The sequence below is a fragment of the Haliotis rubra genome, unplaced genomic scaffold, assembly GCF_003918875.1.
Source record: "Haliotis rubra isolate DU_JTF1 unplaced genomic scaffold, ASM391887v1 Scf1050, whole genome shotgun sequence".
NCBI lineage: Eukaryota > Metazoa > Mollusca > Gastropoda > Lepetellida > Haliotidae > Haliotis > Haliotis rubra.
Window position 1 is genome coordinate 93,152 of NW_025764949.1, and position 20,245 is coordinate 113,396.

A 20,245-nucleotide genomic window follows, 5' to 3' on the forward strand; every position below is an offset into this window, starting at 1 on the left:
AAAAAATATCATTAGTAGTGGTATTGGTTCATAATGTAAGATTTGTGTTGCATAGTTTCTTAGTTGTAGGCCAGAATACCTCAGGAATTTAGAATGCAAATATCTCTATGCGTTAGAAACATGACATGGAGAGAAATAGGAAGGAACTGACATGTTTGGTCCATAAGACAAATTGTCCATATTTCCATGGTGGCCATTTGTCAAAGGGAGACAACTTTTGGATAAAGGCTTCTTGAACGCATATAAGAATGTGCTGTTAGCCAGTATTGTCTATCTGGAGAGCTGAAAACTTATTTTTGTAAAATATGGTTTTGATATGATTATGTGGATAAAGTATGTTCTTTTTATGACTTTGAAAGATGTGTATGTAGCTTTTCAATTGAACAAAAGTGCTATTCTTTATATATTTTTGTATAACAATTGTGCACCTATAGTTGGCAGTTAGTCTTAAATAATTTATATTTTTTGTGAATATCTGTTTTTTGATGGTTAAAGGTATCTTATTACTTATAGTTGATATTATTATTTCATGCAGCAAATGCTTCAGTGAATCCCGAATAGCATCTGCCTTTTTTGTCGGAACCCCATCAGAATTCCCAGTACTACTTAATGCAACTCTCATAAGCATTGAAAAAAAGGTGTGATTTAATCCTCCATATTGAAAAATATAGAAAATTATTGAAAAATTATTTTGAAATACTTTATTATTATTTTTGTAATATTTTATTTGCATCCCATGTGCTATGCTGCTGAGTCCCAGGAACCCTCAGTGTCAATTTTTTTCATTAATTTTTCATTGCAAATCTATTGTCTTGTCGTCTGATGTTTTGATGCAAAATTGACAAGTACTGATGCAGCCTGAGGTATTTCAGACTAACAAACATTTTTTTCACATGGCATTATTTGTGTGGAAATATTAATGTGCTTTTTTCAAATGCACAACTTTGAGTTTAAACATATATAGTTAGCTGTTTAGCATTGTTACATTTACAGTTGTTATAAACAAGTGGATGTATCCAATGGTCTTACAATTTTATATTTAGGCCAGACCAATTTAATTCTTGTTTCACGGATCCGCCTGTCGTATTTTTCAAGAAAAAATATAAATTAATTTTCCCCGCTCAAAAAAATAGAATCCTAATGTTTTTATTGGCCCAAAATGTAAACATACAAGAAATTTAGTTTTTAGATTGTTTTTTGCCCCACATACTTTGAGTATTTAGAAGGAATATTACTTTGACTGGTGATTTTATTTTTATTTATTTTTTCCCTCATGCCTTTAGGTTTTCTGAGGGAAAAAATCTGTAAAACAAGAAATAAAATTGGTCTGGCCTTTAATGACAGAAAATAACTCTGCTGTAATGATGTCAAAAGAAGTCAAAGGACACCCTATGTTTATTATTTGTTGTCAGAGAACTATAGTTGATCATGTTACTGTGACTGCTATTGTCTGCTATCCATTGTGCTGGTGTAAGTTGTACGAAAATTAGATATTGCTGTGATATTGCGAGAATATTGCTAAAAAGTGGTGTAAAACCAACTTACTCGTTCACTTCAGCTCACATGCAATGATACAAATGGAATGATGAATGGTTAAAATATCCAGCTCATTCACTCTTATCCAAAAGGGACCACATTAATACCATAGTGGCAGTCTCAGCAAATTTTATAAAGTGCTTCAAAACTGTCTTTGCCAGCATTTTACCTATTGATGTCAACTGAACAATTAATTATTAAACTACCAACATGGTCACAGTGTCTCAGTTTGGCACAAGTCACTCATGATAACTGCGAGACCTGGATTGATTATTTACCCAACCCAATGAACAAACCATGCTCCTTGTGACGTTTCTTTGAATAAGGGGCGGTGGGGTAGCCTAGTGGTTAAAGCGTTGGCTCGTCACGCCGAAGACCTGGGTTCGAATCCCCACATGGGTAGAATGTGTGAAGCCCATTTCTGGTGTCCCCAGCCGTGCTGTTGCTGGAATATTGCTAAAAGCGGCGTAAAACCAAACTCAGTCAGGCCAGTCTTTGAATGAATGTAGCAAAGAGTTGTCTTTCTTACCTCCCTTGATTAGGTAGTAATAAGAGAGCTGGGTCCCAATCCACAGAATGTTTGTAGTACTATGACATTCGTAAGCCTATGATAAACTATAGAGTTACGACAGGTCGTAACATTACGAATGCTTTGTGGATCTGGACCCTGATTTAATATGTTGGTGCCATTTTCATGAATAGTTCCTGGATAATGCTAATAGAATGCAGATTTATTACATCGGGTAAGTCAGAGCCTTATCTTGAAAGTGATAAAAGCACAAGAAAACCATCTCCCTCGTGAATGCAACAAAGATTCATAAAAGAAACATTGTACTTTATTAGTTTTGTATTCTTTGTTGAATGCATCCTTAGTGAACATGAAGAGTGTCTTAGGTTTTATACAGTGTTCATAGTATTCTTTAGAACTGGTTGTGATATGACAGAATTTATGGATTAGTTGTAGTTTTGATACAGTAATTATATATGTTAAAAATCTGTTTGAATATGGTTAATGTTCAAAAGACATTTTAGAAAATAATATTGTTTTGTGAGAGGGAAAGTCATGCTAGTTTAATTGTTTCAGTTGTTTCCCCCGAAAAATAAATCCCCAAAATTCGAAAGAATACTGAGCCAAAATGGGCCCTTTTTGTACCACTTTACTTTGATATCTTTTTCAACTTTTTGTTTGTTTATTAGTTTTATTTACTTTCATATGCATATTCTGTTTATTTGAAATTTATGAAACATGAATAAATACCCACCAAGTCCTGGAGGACTGTACAACACAATAAAGGATGACTAAAAATCAAAAGTGCAACAGTGAAGTGTGAAATGCAGATTGGCCTCGGAAATTTTTTAACATTTTTTTTAATGAGCTAAAGATCTAAAAGGCCAGTGTGGCAGCAGTCTGCTTGTTAAAGTGTTATATAGTTGTATATTTTTGTATGTTATATATTTGTATGTATATGTACGTCAATATTCCTATTTATTGGTGGCTTGTTTCATGTCTATTTTGTCTGAGCTAATGTTGTATTTATATTGTTTCGTTTTGTATGCTATCTTTTATGTGATAGCTTGGTTATTTGTTTTTTGAATATCTATTTCGAAGATCATGACATTTAAGATCAATTTAATAAAATATCCCTGTATGCAAATTTACTTCCTGCTTGAAAATTCTTAAAGCCTTCACAGTATAAGTCTCTTGTTTTCTAAGCCTGAACAGTTATATCTTAAAGTTCAATATATTTTACACTGGTAAATGTCTTGAAAATATTCTCATATTTGTATGCCTACAATAGCCTTAGTCAAAACAGCAACTCATATAAATCAATATATACATGTACATGATATATAAGATATTTTATTTGTCACATGATCACTGATGTCCTGCGATTGGTCACATTTTGTGACCAGTTGTGTATGTTTCCATGACTCAATGTGATATACAAAGATATTTTTATGTATACATTAGTTTCTCAGTTGTCTCCCTTGTTGAAATCTGTTGTATAAATGCTTGTTCTGGGCTGGTGTGCATAGGTGGTCTAGTACCGCACAGGGTAAAGGACTCACTTATTAATGGCTGCAGTTGTTGTTGGTTGTACAGTACATACATGTGCAGCATTGTTCCTGTCTAAAGGTTGTTAACAGAAGTATCAATAAAGAGGCAAGGTTGTAACTGTGATCATTGTGTGATATGTGAATACTGGCTGACTTGTGGTCAACAGTTTAAAATGTCTTAAAGATGTAGTAAAAGTCTGAATTTATGTTCAGATATTTCCTGTATTTGTCGGGACGGTGGGCTAGCCTAGTGGTTAAAGCGTTTGCTCATCATGCCGAAGACCTGGGTTTGATTCCCCACGTGTACAATGCGTGAAGCCTATTTCTGGTGTCTCATGCCATGATATTGCTGGAATGTTGCTAAAAGCGGCATTAAACCATACCCACTGGCTCTTCTAATATTCGATAAATTCTCCTGTATTTGTACTGAAGTATTAGAGTAATACTTTATTATCCCCTGCAACACGTTTAAAATGGACTCAGTGCGTTCGTGCAAATTAGTCTTTTCCGGAGCAGAACATAAAAACTGTTCAATATTTCTCCACGAAACTTGCCACATAGATAGGTCTGGTGGTGAACTGGTGCCTTTTGGTAGTTTTGGATTCCTGAATAAAATAGTTTTTGTGTTTCCATGGCAACAAGTTTGACTTCCAACTGAAATTTGTGGTGGTCTTTTCCTCCGGAGAACATTAAAACCGTTCAATGTTTTTTCACTAAATTTGGCACATAGATAGGTCTGGTGGTGAACTGGTGACTTTTGATAGTTTGGGATTTCTGAATATAATAATGTTTGCATTTCCATAGCAACAATTTTTACTTTGACTGAAATTGGTGGTAGGGCTCCTTTCCAGTGCAGAACTATAAAACCTTTTAATACTCTAATTCTCAGCAATATTCCAGCTATATGGCGGTGGTCTGTAAATAATTGAGTCCGGACCAGACAATCCAGTGATCAACAGCATGAGCATCGATCTAACAATCAGAATATGCCTATTATGAACATGGGTTGCTGAAGACCAAATCTGAACCCGCTGTTTATGGATCTGAGACTCTGTTACGTCCTGAACTCAACAGGTTACAGCAGGAATGTAACTTTGATAATCAACATTCACTCTTCCTGGTTACATATAGTTTATAGAGTGTGTGCCCAGAGACCTGAAGGTGGTTCCTTCTCCTGCATTTGTCACACCAAGAATGTATTTCTTGTTCATGTGTCTGAGTTTGTATCTTTGTTTAATGGCTGCATGGTTTCTCAGTGGCACATTTCTGGACTAGTACAAGTCGGCAAGCATACACCTGCATGAGTAACGCCATGTAAGTGCAATGACCTTCTTGATCCTGAAAGTTAGTGACCACCGCCATATTGCTGGAATATTGCTGAGTCCGGCGTATAACTAAACTCACTCACTATGATGCTGAAGGACTTGGTGTCATCCCACTGATGACATCCTTACCTTGTCAATTTGCGGTTAAACTCTTCAATCATGTGGACAAGGTGTCTGACTTTGAATCCTGGTATGAGACTTATGGCACTCCCAGTCACATACAAGCCCCATTTCACCTCCCCCTGAGACTGAATAGGTTCAATTTGCTTTATGGTTGTTGTGTGTTTCGGTATACACAAGATGCAAGTTAATTAAGGAAGAGGTGTCCAATTAAACGCTTGCCTACAATTCTTAATTGCTGCTTTAAACAGTGTGTTTTGTTTGTTTGTTGTTTAATGCTACACTCGACAATACTCCAGGTATGTGGCAGCAATCTGTATATAATCGAGTCGGACCGCCTCCGTGGTGTAGTGGTTTGAGCGTCCGCCCGGAGAGCGGAAGGTCGCCGGTTTGATCCCCGACCGCGTCATACCAAAGAGACGTTAAAATATGGTACTTGTTGGTCCCTGCCTGGCGCTCGGCATTAATGGGTACAACAAGGACTGGTCGGCTCGAGTCAGTATAATGTGTCTGAGTGGGGTATTCATGCTTTACTGCGGCATGGTATCTCAGTGGGCTAGCACTATAAAACCAGCTTCAGTCTGGGCTAGTACAAGCAGCTGCACCTACAAATACACACGCATGCACGTCGTCATATGAGCGAAATATTCTCCAGTGCGACGTTAAACCCAATTTCACCTCACCTATAATCGAGTCTGGACCAGACAATCTAGTGATGAGCAGTATGAACATCAATGACATGTCAACCAAGTCAGCAAGCCTGATAACCCAATCCTGTTAGTCATGCGTCAATTGCTGAAGACCAATTCTAACTCAGTATTCGCAGGTCTTTAAACAGTGGCCAAAGATGTTTTGATAGGCTGATATGTGACACTTGGGCATCCCAGAGATAGTTTTGATGTCAGTTTGTTTTAAACCTGTTCGCTACAAACGTGGAGTACAGCAGTTACAATCATCACAAGCAGTCTCCCCTGTATTCAATAACACATTCATCTCTCATCACAACCAACCTCCCCTATATTCAATAACACATTCATCTCTCATCACAACCAATCTCCCCTATATTCAATAACACATTCATCTCTCATCACAAAATCCTCCCTATATTCAATAACACATTCATCTCTCATCACTCCCCTATATTCAATAACACATTCATCTCTCATCACAAGCAATCTCCCCTATATTCAATAACACATTCATCTCTCATCACAAGCAATCTCCCCTATATTCAATAACACATTCATCTCATCTCATCTCATCACAAGCAATCTCTCCTATATTCAATAACAATAACACATTCATCTCTCATCACAAGCAACCTCCCCTATATTCAATAACACATTCATCTCTCATCACAAGCAACCTCCCCTATATTCAATAACACATTCATCTCTCATCACAACCAACCTCCCCTATATTCAATAACACATTCATCTCTCATCACAACCAATCTCCCCTGAATTCAATAACACATTCATCTCTCATCACAAGCAATCTCCCCTATATTCAATAACACATTCATCTCTCATCACAAGCAACCTCCCCTATATTCAATAACACATTCATCTCTCATCACAACCAATCTCCCCTGTATTCAATAACACATTCATCTCTCATCACAGCCAATCTCCCCTGTATTCAATAACACATTCATCTCTCATCACAAGCTATCTCCCCTGTATTCAATGACACATTCATCTCTCATCACAGCTAATCTTCCCTGTATTCAATAACACATTCATCTCTCATCACAGCCAATCTCCCCTGTATTCAATAACACATTCATCTCTCATCACAGCCAGTTTTGCCTGTATTCAATAACACATCCATGTCTCATCACAGCCAATCTCCCCTGTATTCAATAACACATTCATCTCTCATCACAACCAATCTCCCCTGTATTCAATAACACATTCATCTCTCATCACAACCAATCTCCCCTGTATTCAATAACACATTCATCTCTCATCACTGCTTTAGCGTAAAACAATATTCACTCAGTCAAATTGGTTACAGCCTCGAAGGTAAAGCTTTGTTTCTCTGCAGTAACCTGCAATCCAAGATTATCATCAATCTATTTCAGCTGCATAACACAAGTCATAGGAGCTCCTCGTTTATTGATTTTACACAGGTGATACTTACAATGATATGTGGAAAATAAAAACATAGAATTATTTGAAACACATCCCTGAAAATATATGATAAAATACAATTCCAACCACAAACATACTATATATACACAATTTTAAGCAAAAGTTTTACAAAAATATTCATCTCAAAAGAAGATATTGGAAAAAATATGAAACAGTTACATGACTGAATAACTTGAAGATGTCGATAACCCTTACGCAAGATTTTTCTCAGTGAGACTGGACAGTTAAATTGAAAATAGATCCAAAAGTGATTGTCAAACTTGTTTTTGTTAGTATACCTATGAACATGACTATAAATCTATATCTATATATATATATATATATTACAACTGGACATACAAACATCACTTAACGAATTGATCATACGAAGTTGATTTATTTGCCCTACGGTGATCTACCAGACATGACTGAATCACAATACCAAACATCACTTGTTTATAATTTTGTAATTGTCACAAAAAGGACATGTATATACATAATAAAGTCCAAAATATTCTGAGTTTGGAAGAATAAATAATCAAATCTGGTTGGTATTTAACTGTTGAACAGGAGTCGGAATGCAGGTGCAGGTGCACTTCCTGTCGACACATATTTGACGTAGGCTGTTGTTCCAGAAGCTGTAAGAGTTGCCGGGACAGTCTGCAGGAAAGAAACATATGTTGTTCAGATTCAAGGATTATATATTAACATGATGAAAAGATAAACCTTGGTAAAAAATAATACTTAATTCTGATTGGTTAATAACAGAGGTTTCAAATCACAATTGCCATCTGTAATGGCAACAGCTGAAAAATGTAGTCGCTTTGAATAAAAAGATAAACCATCTACTATGAGTTTAAAAAAATACTTAATGCTGATTGGTTGATAGCAGAGGTATCAAATTACAATTACCACCTCTGATGGATTAAGCTGATTATTAATGTTCGGTTACTTACATTGCAGTATCTGCCAAAGATTTGATTTCCATCACTATCACCATCATACACAGCTACATAATTGTCTGTACAGCGGGCTTCTCCTTGGACACTCAAGGTCGCAAAGGTTAAGGTTAGAGTTCGCCTTGCAGGAACTCGTATAAGCCAGCGACAAGTCTGAACGTCGGAGAAGTTGCCAGGGAATTGTGGACTGGTGAGACTGCCATTGATTCCAGTCAAGTTGCCTCCACATCCCAAACCTGTAGACACATCAAGAGAAAATATCATTGTTTGCAGTTTCAGTATTAACAAACAAAATTGGACTACCATCTCACGACAGAGTCCAAAGGAAATCAAGGATACAATTATATATATTTTATTGTAAGATTCCTATGGGATATTTTGTTAACTACACTGTACAAAACAATATTTTGAAGGAAATGCTTCCTAAGTTAAGGGGGCGGTGGGGTAGCCTAGTGGTTAAAGCGTTTGTTCGTCACGGCCGAAGACCCGGGTTGGATTCCCCACATTGGTACAACGTGTGAAGCCCATTTCTGGTGTCCCCCGCCATGATATTGCTGGAATATTGCTAAAAAGCGGCGTAAAACCATACTCACTCACTCACTCCTAAGTTAAGGGGTCTCATGTGCTGAGGTATCTCATGATCCAGTGTATGGCACACAGGTTACAAAGAAGACAAAATTTAGCAGCATTGGAGAGTAGATAGGTCAACATGTTCTGCAGTTTGCCTCCTGAGTCAGTCAGTGAGTTTTATGCCACTTTTAGCAATATTCCATCAATATCACCACATGGGACACCAGAAATGGGCTTCACACATTGTACCCATCCCATGTGGAGAATCGAACCTGGGCCTTTGGCATGACGAGCGAGCACTTTAACCACTAGGCTACCCTACCACCCAAAGTTTGTGTAGAAGCATAAATAGTTCCTGTAATGTTATTGTACTGCTTTGAGGGAATTGAACCCAGATCTTCGGCGTGACGAGCAAACACTTTAACCACTAGGCTACCCCACCACCCCTTTGGATCCTAAGGTTTTCTAGGACTTCAGTCCTGTCCCATTCAGAGTTACATGCCACTTTGGTGTTTGCTTCAGCAAGTATGCCATTTTCGCCCAGCAGTTGGTACTCGGGATGAACATATGGGTGAGAATTGCTCTTGAGCAATCCATGCTTGGCTGGTCAGACTCACAGACTTGGCTGACACATGTGAATGTATCCTAATTGCCAAGATCAGTGTTCATGATGTCAGTCACTGGACTGTCTGGTCCAGACTCCACTATTTACCGACTGTTGTCATAAAGCTGGAATATTGCAGTGCACCCCATATTATGAAAAAAGTAAGAACAAACAAACAATACTTAGGATGATGAGATGGTGTGACTGTTAACGTTGGTTGTTTAACGCAGCACTCAGCAATATTCCAGCTATATGTGGTGGTCCATAAATAATTGAGTCTGGACAACACAATCCAGTGATCATCACATCATGAGCATCGATCTACGCAACTGGGATACAATGACATGTGTCAACCAAGTCAGCAAGCCTGATCACCCGATCCCGTTAACATTCTAGTACCTCACATCACAAAAAGTCAGAGCAGCTTGCAGCTAATTGAGTGTTTGGTACCATACATGTTTTTGATATTTAGGGTTATTCTTAGATTTTCAAAAGCATCACCAATAATGCATCAGTGTCCAGGAAACATCCAGTTTACTGCTTCATTTCATGAACTTCATAAACTGTGGATTGAAAATAAAATGGCAACCATAGTGCTACAACTGTCTTAAGTCCATTTTCAGGTATTGCAGTTACGTTCACCTTAGTGCTAAGGTCGCCTTTGTGGAAAGGGCCCAGGGCCCCGTTTCACAAAGTGATCGTAGCATTAAGGTGATCGTAACTTCCATACTTTAACATAGACTTACAACAGTCGTAACACTACGATCGCTTTGTGAAACGGGCCCCTGGGTGCCATTATACAAATCAATCTTTCAGCACTAAGGTGGCTTTTAACTCCCATACCTTGACAAAGACTTAAGGTAGTCTTAGCGATAAGGTGACCATAACACCCATACCTTAACATAGACTTAAGGTAGTCTTAGCGCTAAGGTGACCGTAACTCCCATACCTTAACATAGACTTATGGTAGTCTTAGTGCTAAGGTGACCATAACTCCCATACCTTGACATAGACTTAAGGTAGTCTTAGCGCTAAGGTGACCATAACTCCCATACCTTGACATAGACTTAAGGTAGTCTTAGTGCTAAGGTGACCATAACTCCCATACCTTAACATAGACTTAAGGTAGTCTTAGCGCTAAGGTGACCATAACACCCATACCTTGACATAGACTTAAGGTAGTCTTAGCGCTAAGGTGACCATAACTCCCATACCTTGACATAGACTTAAGGTAGTCTTAGCGCTAAGGTGACCATAACACCCATACCTTGACATAGACTTAAGGTAGTCTTAGCGCTAAGGTGACCATAACACCCATACCTTGACATAGACTTAAGGTAGTCTTAGCGCTAAGGTGACCATAACACCCATACCTTGACATAGACTTAAGGTAGTCTTAGCTAAGGTGACCATAACACCCATACCTTGACATAGACTTAAGGTAGTCTTAGCGCTAAGGTGACCATAACTCCCATACCTTGACATAGACTTAAGGTAGTCTTAGCTAAAGGTGACCATAACTCCCATACCTTGACATAGACTTATGGTAGTCTTTGTGCTAAGGTGACCATAACTCCCATACCTTGACATAGACTTAAGGTAGTCTTAGCGCTAAGGTGACCATAACTCCCATACCTTGACATAGACTTAAGGTAGTCTTAGTGCTATGGTGACCATAACTCCCATACCTTGACATAGACTTAAGGTAGTCTTAGTGCTAAGGTGACCATAACACCCATACCTTGACATAGACTTAAGGTAGTCTTAGCGCTAAGGTGACCATAACTCCCATACCTTGACATAGACTTAAGATAGTCTTAGCGATAAGGTGACCATAACTCCCATACCTTGACATAGACTTAAGGTAGTCTTAGCGCTAAGGTTGTTTTGTACAACAGCACCCCTGTATGGGTACTGAGTATCTGACCCTTACCTTCTGTAGTGGATGTATATGAAATGTCATATCCGGGATGGTTGACAGAGAAATCGGTTTTGAAGTTCATGTATGCCTGGTTTCCGTTGATGAAGATGGGATCAGGGGTGACCTGGCCACACAGCTTGGACACTCGGGGGTCACTGAGACTTGTTCCGTTGTGGATCTGTTGTTAAACATGGCAGTTTCACTACATTACTATCAAGCTGGGTAATTAAGAATTCAATTTTCTAAATTTGACTCATTTCTAACATGACGACTGAGGGAATTTACTGTTTTGATACCATTCATGCAAATGTTTTTTTCAGGTGAGCTATTGCCTAGCCTTTAGGACCATTTATAATTTATGGCTGGGGATGGGGTGTGTGTGATGATGATTTTAAGTGGGGTCGCCAATTTTTTTCTTGGGAGGTCATCAATTTTGTACACATGTACTAGGGGTGTCGTCATTGACTTTATACATGACATGCAGGGGGGTCACTTACTTTGTACATAAATTTTAGGGGGTCATTCATATTGAAGGAAAACCAAGTTCTATGGATAGTCAACTTCTTTATTGCAATGAGTGTGACGTTATCATCACTTGCTTGATAATGGTGTTAGTACCTACACCAAAACGCCACTTGCTTGATAACGATTTTAGTACCTACACCGAAACATCACTTGCTTGATAACGGTGTTAGTACCCACACCGAAACATCACTTGCTTGATAACGGTGTTAGTACCCACACCGAAACGACACTTGCTTGATAACGGTGTTAGTACCCACACAAAACGAAACGATAACGCATTTTAGTACCTTTGATTGATAACGGTGTTAGTACCCACACCGAAACGACACTTGCTTGATAACGGTGTTAGTACCCACACCGAAACGACACTTGCTTGATAACGGTGTTAGTACCTACACCGAAACATCACTTGCTTGATAACGGTGTTAGTACCTACACCGAAACGACACTTGCTTGATAACGGTGTTAGTACCTACACCGAAACATCACTTGCTTGATAACGGTGTTAGTACCTACACCGAAACATCACTTGCTTGATAACGGTGTGTCAGTACCTACACCGAAACGGTGTTAGTCACTTGCTTGATAACGGTGTTAGTACCTACACCGAAACATCACTTGCTTGATAACGGTGTCAGTACCTACACCGAAACGTCATACTCATTGCAATAAAGAAGTTCAATATCCATAGAACTTGGTTTTCCTTCATCTATACAACTTCTAAAATGCCTCTCAAAGAAATCATTCATATTGTAAATTGTTCTCCATAAAAATTATCATCACCCCCCCTTAGCTATATATTATGAACAGTCCCTTACAAGTGTTTATGTCCAGTGCCACTGGTGCCGTGGGCTGGCATATGCTCATTTCTTTCCCCACCCACCCCCACTCCTGATATCATCACTATTTAAAACTGATTTATGACATAGGCACATGGTAAAGCTGAAAGTGTACAACTGATTTCAGTCATGACACTCCGAGATTCCTCATGGATGTGGAAATTATTTGTTGCTTATATTTACCTCCAGGTAGTCAAATCGACAACTTGTGTGGAACTCGATGTTCATGGATGTGAAGTAGAGAGCTATTGTTGTCCCTGGTGGGGTGGTGAGTTGTATATCACAGTTGACGTTACGAGGATAGTTCCCTGGCCACCCGGGGCTGACGATACGGCCACTGGACCCTGTCACGTTCCTGTCACATGCTGCAAGGCAAACATAATCCAGATATGGTTTCATTATTGATGGTATTGTGAGTGAAGGAGTGAGTGAGTTGAGTTTGATGTTGCATGTGTACAGTGTTCTAACTATAAATTCTTCTCACAGACAATCTCCCTGAATGTAATGACACTTCTCCTCATAAGTAATTTCCACTGTATTCAATCATATGGGTATTTCTTATCTCAAGCAATCTCTGTATTCAATAACACATATCCATCTCATCACTGGCAATCTCCCCTGTGTTCAATAACATATTCAGATCTAATCACTGGCAATCTCCATGTGTTCAATAACATATTCAGATCTAATCACTGGCAATCTCCACTGTGTTCAATAACATATTCAGATCTAATCACTGGCAATCTCCATGTGTTCAATAACAGATTCAGATCTAATCACTGGCAATCTCCCCTGTGTTCAATAGCACATTGATATCTGGCACAGGCAATTTTCCCTGTTTTCAAAAGCACAGTTATCTATCATCACAAGCAATCTCCCCTGTATTAAATAACACATTTACTTACCAAGGGCAATCTCCCCTGTATGCAATGGCACATTTATTTCTCTCACAGGACACCTCCTCTGTACAATGAAACCTTAATCTCTACTTATAGCCAATATTCCCTGTATTCAATAACACATTAATCTCTACTTACAGGCAATCTCCCCTGTATTCAAAGACACATTAATCTCTACTTACAGGCAATCTCCCCTGTATTCAATGACACATTAATCTCTACTTACAGGCAATCTCCCCTGTATTCAATAACACATATATTTCTGCTCACAGGCAATGTCTCCTATATTCAATGACACATTTATTTCTCCTCACATGCAACCTCCTCTGTACAATGACACATTAATCTCTACTTACAGGCAATTTCCCCTGTATTCAATGACACATTAATCTCTACTTACAGGCAATCTCCCCTGTATTCAATAACATATTAATCTCTACTTACAGGCAATCTCCCCTGTATTCAATGATACATTAATCTCTACTTACAGGCAATCTCCCCTGTATTCAATAACACATATATTTCTGCTCACAGGCAATGTCTCCTATATTCAATTGCACATTTATTGCTCCTCACAGGCAACCTCCTCTGTACAATGACAGGTAATCTCTACTTACAGGCAATCTCCCCTGTATTCATTAATCTCTACTTACAGGCAATCTCCCCTGTATTCATTAATCTCTACTTACAGGCAATCTGATAGGTCAAACTGAATCCACCACTGCTTGATCCATCAGGCACAACATAGTTGACCTGCATGACCTGGCCAGCTGAGTCAAATATCCCAGGGACAGCTGATCCACAATAATGAAGATTTCTACCACTTGGGGCCTACAAACCAGATTTAGAGAAGAACCTTTATATCCATGAGTAAATGCATGTTAGTTTGTAAAAAGTATTATTTATAAATGTGTTTTGGGTAATGGTGACACCATTTCATGTGAAGAAACAGAGAAAATGTGAAAGTCAAGTATCTGTTGCATTGAATAACTATAAAATGTACCACTCGAAACAAGTTAAGGATCACCTGATTTTTTCCATATTACTATGGCTGTTTAGCAGTATGAAAGAATTTGATGGTCCTTAACTTCTCTTGAATTGTATATGTCATTACATATTTCTATATATATGTAGTGAGTGAGTGAGTTGGGTTTTACTCTGCTTTTAGCAATATTCCAGCAAATTCATGGCAGGGCACACAAGAATTGGGCTTCACACATTGTGCACATGGAGGGAATTGAACCCAGGCCTTGGGCGTGACAAGCGAAACGCTTTAACCGCTAGGACAACCAAGTTCTATGTATAGACAGGGGCGGTGGGGTAGCCTAGTGGTTAAAGCGTTGGCTCGTCATGCCAAAGACCCGGGTTCGAATCCCTACATGGGTACAATGTGTGAAGCCCATTTCTGGTGTCCCCCGCCGTGATGTTGCTGGAATATTGCTTAAAGCGGCGTAAAACCAAACTCAGTCAGTCAGTCAGTCTATGGATAGACAACTTCTTCATTGCAATGGGTGCGATGTTTCGGTGTAGGTACTAACACCATTATCAAGCACTTGCTTGAGGATTACATAAACCTTTGTGAAATTATTGTTGATGGCTTATTTATTAATAAAATATAATATTGTAAAATGTGGATTTCCACAACATGCATTTATACCAAAACGCTACTGAAATCTGTTTGTAAATATACAGGAGGTGCATAATAGTTTCATAGGAATGGTAAAAGTTGTTGAGTAAATCTGAAACATATACTTTTACGGATAACAACTTCTGAGTATTGCATAAGGATCATTTTGATACAGATTCTTAAACCTAAATTCTCAAGGTGGATTTGATGAATAGCTTGATAATGGTGTAAGAATCTACAAACAAAAGTGACAGAAGGCAGAAGGCGTTATTCATATGTATCCTTAAGAAGTGCATAATTTGTTCTCACCAAGGGGACATCTCTGAACTCAATATATTCTTGGGAACAGCTTGAGTCCTGTACTAGGCTGAGAGCATTGAGCTGAAGTTGCACTTGGGAGAATCTGGACATGGAGTCGATGACCCAGCGGCATCGGACTGCCTGGCCGGCAGCATTTGGATAGTTGGGCGACATGATAGTCTGGGGCGTGTTGGTAGCTGTCAAGGTACCACCACACAGTGCTACAAGAGAGGGAATTTCAATCATGATTCCGAGTGTGACTCTCCACAAAAACAATTTTGTCCAAAGTAGTTCTTTGTAATCTGACCTTAGGTCAGGGTAGGGTGGTGGGGAAGGTTGTTTGGATGGTTTGTTGTTTAAAGACACGCTAAGCAATATTCCAGCTATATGGCGGCAGTCTGTAAATAATCACGTCTGGACCAGACAATCCAGTGATCAACATCATGAGCATTGATCTACACATTTGGGATATGATGGCATGTGTCAACCAAGTCAGTGAGCTTGACCACCTGATCCCGTTAGTTGCCTCTTACGACTGGCATGGGTTACTGATAATCCATTCTCACCCGGATCTTCACGGTTATGTGGGGAAGAGGTGGATGGTTTGTATGAAAGAAACATAGGCTAACCATCTTGTTGTCCGTAGGTGGCAGTGAAACCTGATCTTGTTACTGAACTGTCTGAAGTGAACACAACATAGAGGGCGTTGGACAGGCCTCTAATGATTGGAGGCGGAGTGCTTCCACAGTAAGTTCCTATCAGCGTATCTTGCATGCTGAGGCCATCATATACCTAGTGGAAAGAATCATCATCATCATCATCATCACCACCAACAACAACAACTACATCACCACCATCACCATCATCATCATCACTGTCATCATCATCATCATCATCATCATCTTCATCGTCATCATCATCACCACCATCATCACCAACAACAACTACATAACCACCACCACCATCATCATCATCACTGTCATCATCATCATCATCATTGTCATCATCGTCATGGTCAGCACCAGCACCAGCACCAGCACCACAAACAACAACATCATCATAATTCGTAGCTCTGTACATTATTCATCAACTATTATATCTGAATTACTGTCCCATTTCTCATAAATCTGTTAGAAGTTCACAACAGGACATGAATGACTTATTACCGCATAAAGTGTGATGAACAGAAAATACCTTGATCAGTTATCACCTTTCTATTCAAACAACTTATTTTTAATATATGGCTATGGATCCACCAGACCAATACATCAGACAACAGAATTAGGCTAAAAACTTTCTTTCCCCTTTAACAAAATCTTTTCCTCAGCTGTGAAAAATGACGGGAGCATGCACATTTGATTCCTGAACTTCGGTAATAATATAAACAATACTTCAAGTTCTCGGACCCAAACACTGCAGGCTAGAGCTGGCTGAAAGATCCATAATCGGAAATATCGTCGATAGGAAAAATGATTAAAGATTATCAATATGAAAATAGTGTCATCGATAATATGGATGTAAACTTTGGCGATAGAATAAACTGTTAATTTACTTATAAAATACACAAAGTTAGGTTTTCAATCATGGGCTTCTTCTACATTATGTTCAGGACGCTGTTTTGTTAGTAAGCCATGCATATACATGTCACCACTCACCAGTGGGCTGAAATATACTCATGGAAACAAATAAGGGGACACATGAAAGTACAAGTGTTCCTTTATTTATTTCCAGAATTTCACACACAGTGTAATAAACACCTTATGCAGAAACCTGGAAAAATAATAAAGGAACACTTATACTTTCATGTGTCCCCTTATTTGTTTCCATGAGTATATTATTATTTCTTTTAGACGTTTTGGGGTATTTTGCTTGGAGTTACTTCTCTGATATTTATCGACAATTGGTCAATATTTAGTTAACAATTATCGATCTCAGGGTCATGAAGTCATACCCAATTTCCAACTCTCTTCCAAAGGAAATCAGGAACACTTCATCAAAAGAAATGTTTAAATTTCTGCTAAAACCCATCTGTTCACTGCTGCCTTTCTGTAAAACCCATATGATCTACTTAGTATTTCCTTTCCCAATATTGTCACAGCACCAATGAGCATCTCAACAGTGGATATTAGGCACCTTATAAATAAATCATTATTATTATTATTATGAAGTTGAAGAATTACCTTAAGAGCGTCATATCTACAGGATCTGTCTGCCTCAATGTTCATTCTGGTGATGTTGAGAGTGGCCAGTTTGTTGGGTGCCATCATGACTGTCCATGCACAGTTAAGGTCATTCTCATACTGGCCATTGTTGTCAATGTCCACGGAGGTGATGGTGCCGCCAGCAGTGTTGTTGAGGAAGCCTCCACATCCCTGTGCAACACCTGTGATGACACAATTCAAAACATAAAACATGTTCCGTTCTACTGGTTACGATGATGTTGGGTTAACCTGTATCGTGGTTGGATGTTTCATGAGGATTGACGAGGTGAATATGTCATGAGTGAGTGAGTGAGTGAGTGAGTATGGTTTTACGCCGCTTTTAGCAATATTCCAGCAATATCATGGCGGGGAACACCAGAAATGGGCTTTACATACTGTACCCATGTGGGGAATCGAACCCGGGTCTTCAGCATGACGAGCGAATGCTTTAACCACCAGGCTACCCCGCCATCCTGAATATGTCATGAGTGAGTGAGTGAGTATGGTTTTCACACTGCTTATAGCAATATTCCAGCAATATCACGGCAGGGAACACCAGAAATGGGCTTTACATACTGTACCCATGTGGGGAATCAAACCCAAGTCTTCAGCATGACGAGCGAATGCTTTAACCACCAGGCTACCCTGCCACCCTGAATATGTCATGAAAATTGATGAGCAAATCTCTGTCAAAACAGTTGTTAAATTTATCAAGCTTACCAAATGTCTGTCTGTAGGCAGCCGAGAAACCATCTCTTGTAACAGATATGTCTGTGACGAAATTAACAAACATCTGTCGACCAGTGGATCTAATGAATTCGGGTGTGGTGGTTCCACAGTATCGACCAATGAGAGGAGAACTGGAACTGTTACCATCTCGGACTTCCACATAATCAAATCCACATCGTGAATGCAGCTCTAGCTCAAATCTTGTAAATCTGAAATCGGAGCACATCATTCAAAAAGAGAATCATGAGTAAAGTCATTCATGTTTAATTTAGCTTTTTGCGACTTTTGCAGGGAGTGGACAGTGATATATCCAAGTTCAAATACAAGATGTCTGACAATAACTAATGTTATGATGTCTGTTACACCATACACGGGGCAATAAATGGAAGACAAGTTGACTGTGTTTGTGCTACTGTTTACTTTCTGAGCCAAGTGGGGTTGATACAAAAATTATAAATTGAGCAATTACAAAAGTGAACTTTAGGTGAAATAAAAATGAAGTGGAAATGGATTGTTTATTATAAAATGATATTACACCAGTTATACATACTTCAGTTCCACAATCCTGTTAGTGGCCACATTGATGATCCATGTGCAGTTGTGATTGTTGAGGTAGTTGTTGGGATGGGCCAGGGTGCTGAAGGTGCCATATGCATTGTTGAATATACCACCACATTCTGGAAACAAAGTATGAAAGAACAGAATTGAAAATTGCACTTGTTTGACTGTTATGTAATTGGCAATTTATATTTCGGTAGGTTTGAAACATATCACTTAACCATCCAAACATGTATCTACAATCTAAAACAAACAGTCATTTCTTAAATCATTAAATGTATGCAAAAAATGTGAGTGTCCATTGCTTGACTTCTAGAAATATGGAGTTAAACATGGTATGTGATCTGTCAAAGTTTGTATTGATGTCTTTGTGGGATGTCTTCAGACCTTTGTGCAGATCACATATTTATGAGACTGACATGACTGACTGACTGACTGACTGAGTATGGTTTTACGCCGTTTTTAGCAATATTCCAGCAATATCATGGCGGGGGACACCAGAAATGGGCTTCACACATTGTACCCATGTGGGGAATCAAACCCGGGCCTTCGGCGTGACGAGCGAACGCTTTAACCACTAGGCTACCCCACCGCCCGAGACTGACATAAAGACATAAGAGTGAGTTTAATTTTATGCAACTTTTAGCAATATTCCAGCAATATGACGGCTGGGGACACCAAAAATGGGCTTCAAACATTGTACCCATCTGGGTAATTAACAGTGAACCCAGGTCTTCAGCGTGAAAAGCAAACGTTTTAACTACTACCCACGAAACATAAGAAATCACCCTCTCAGAGCTGTAATTTACCCTGAGACTTCGTTTTTCTATAACTCCCAATTCTTGGCAACTTGTTTTGTCCTTAAGATACACTTGTAGTTGAAAACATTGTTATCAGTTAAGAGACAATATATGCCACAGTATAAAATATTATTTTTGTGTGGTGTGTTTTTTTGATTCAAGATACAATGTTTCCAAACTTCAAAAGCAGGACATTTTGTGCTACATCAATGCAGAATGAAGACAGAATACCTTTCAGAAAGTGGCCAATTGAAAAATGATGTTAAATTTGGAATTACACTTTCCTGCAAAATACACACTTTCGTGGGAGAGTCACACTTTCCTGAGAAAGTCATAAATAACACCTTTGTTGCACATAAATACGATACTCAAAGTATTACTCAATTATCAGCTACTTCAGATACATATACAGTATCGTGCCAAAAGAGACGTCATGGGTTTGACAAGGCAACATCTCGTTGGTTTTATTTTGTCTCACTTTTGAACTGCGAGATCTTATGATGTGAAATTTCTCTCACAATTGGATGATGTTTTCACGT

At 38.8% G+C, this 20,245-nt stretch overlaps 1 protein-coding gene across 1 annotated transcript in view; it reads right to left on the reverse strand.

The window, feature by feature from the left end:
* Nucleotides 1-7,142: 7,142 nt before the first annotated feature.
* Nucleotides 7,143-20,245, reverse strand: part of LOC124276438 (cubilin-like) — a 71,131-nt gene continuing 58,028 nt past the window's right edge. The window contains 10 exon segments of the mRNA XM_046712094.1: nucleotides 7,143-7,834; nucleotides 8,131-8,369; nucleotides 11,241-11,406; nucleotides 12,776-12,957; nucleotides 14,181-14,322; nucleotides 15,428-15,639; nucleotides 16,048-16,210; nucleotides 17,599-17,801; nucleotides 18,340-18,557; nucleotides 18,899-19,025. Coding sequence (XP_046568050.1) covers nucleotides 7,730-7,834; nucleotides 8,131-8,369; nucleotides 11,241-11,406; nucleotides 12,776-12,957; nucleotides 14,181-14,322; nucleotides 15,428-15,639; nucleotides 16,048-16,210; nucleotides 17,599-17,801; nucleotides 18,340-18,557; nucleotides 18,899-19,025 — 1,757 coding nt within the window. The 3' untranslated portion in view covers nucleotides 7,143-7,729.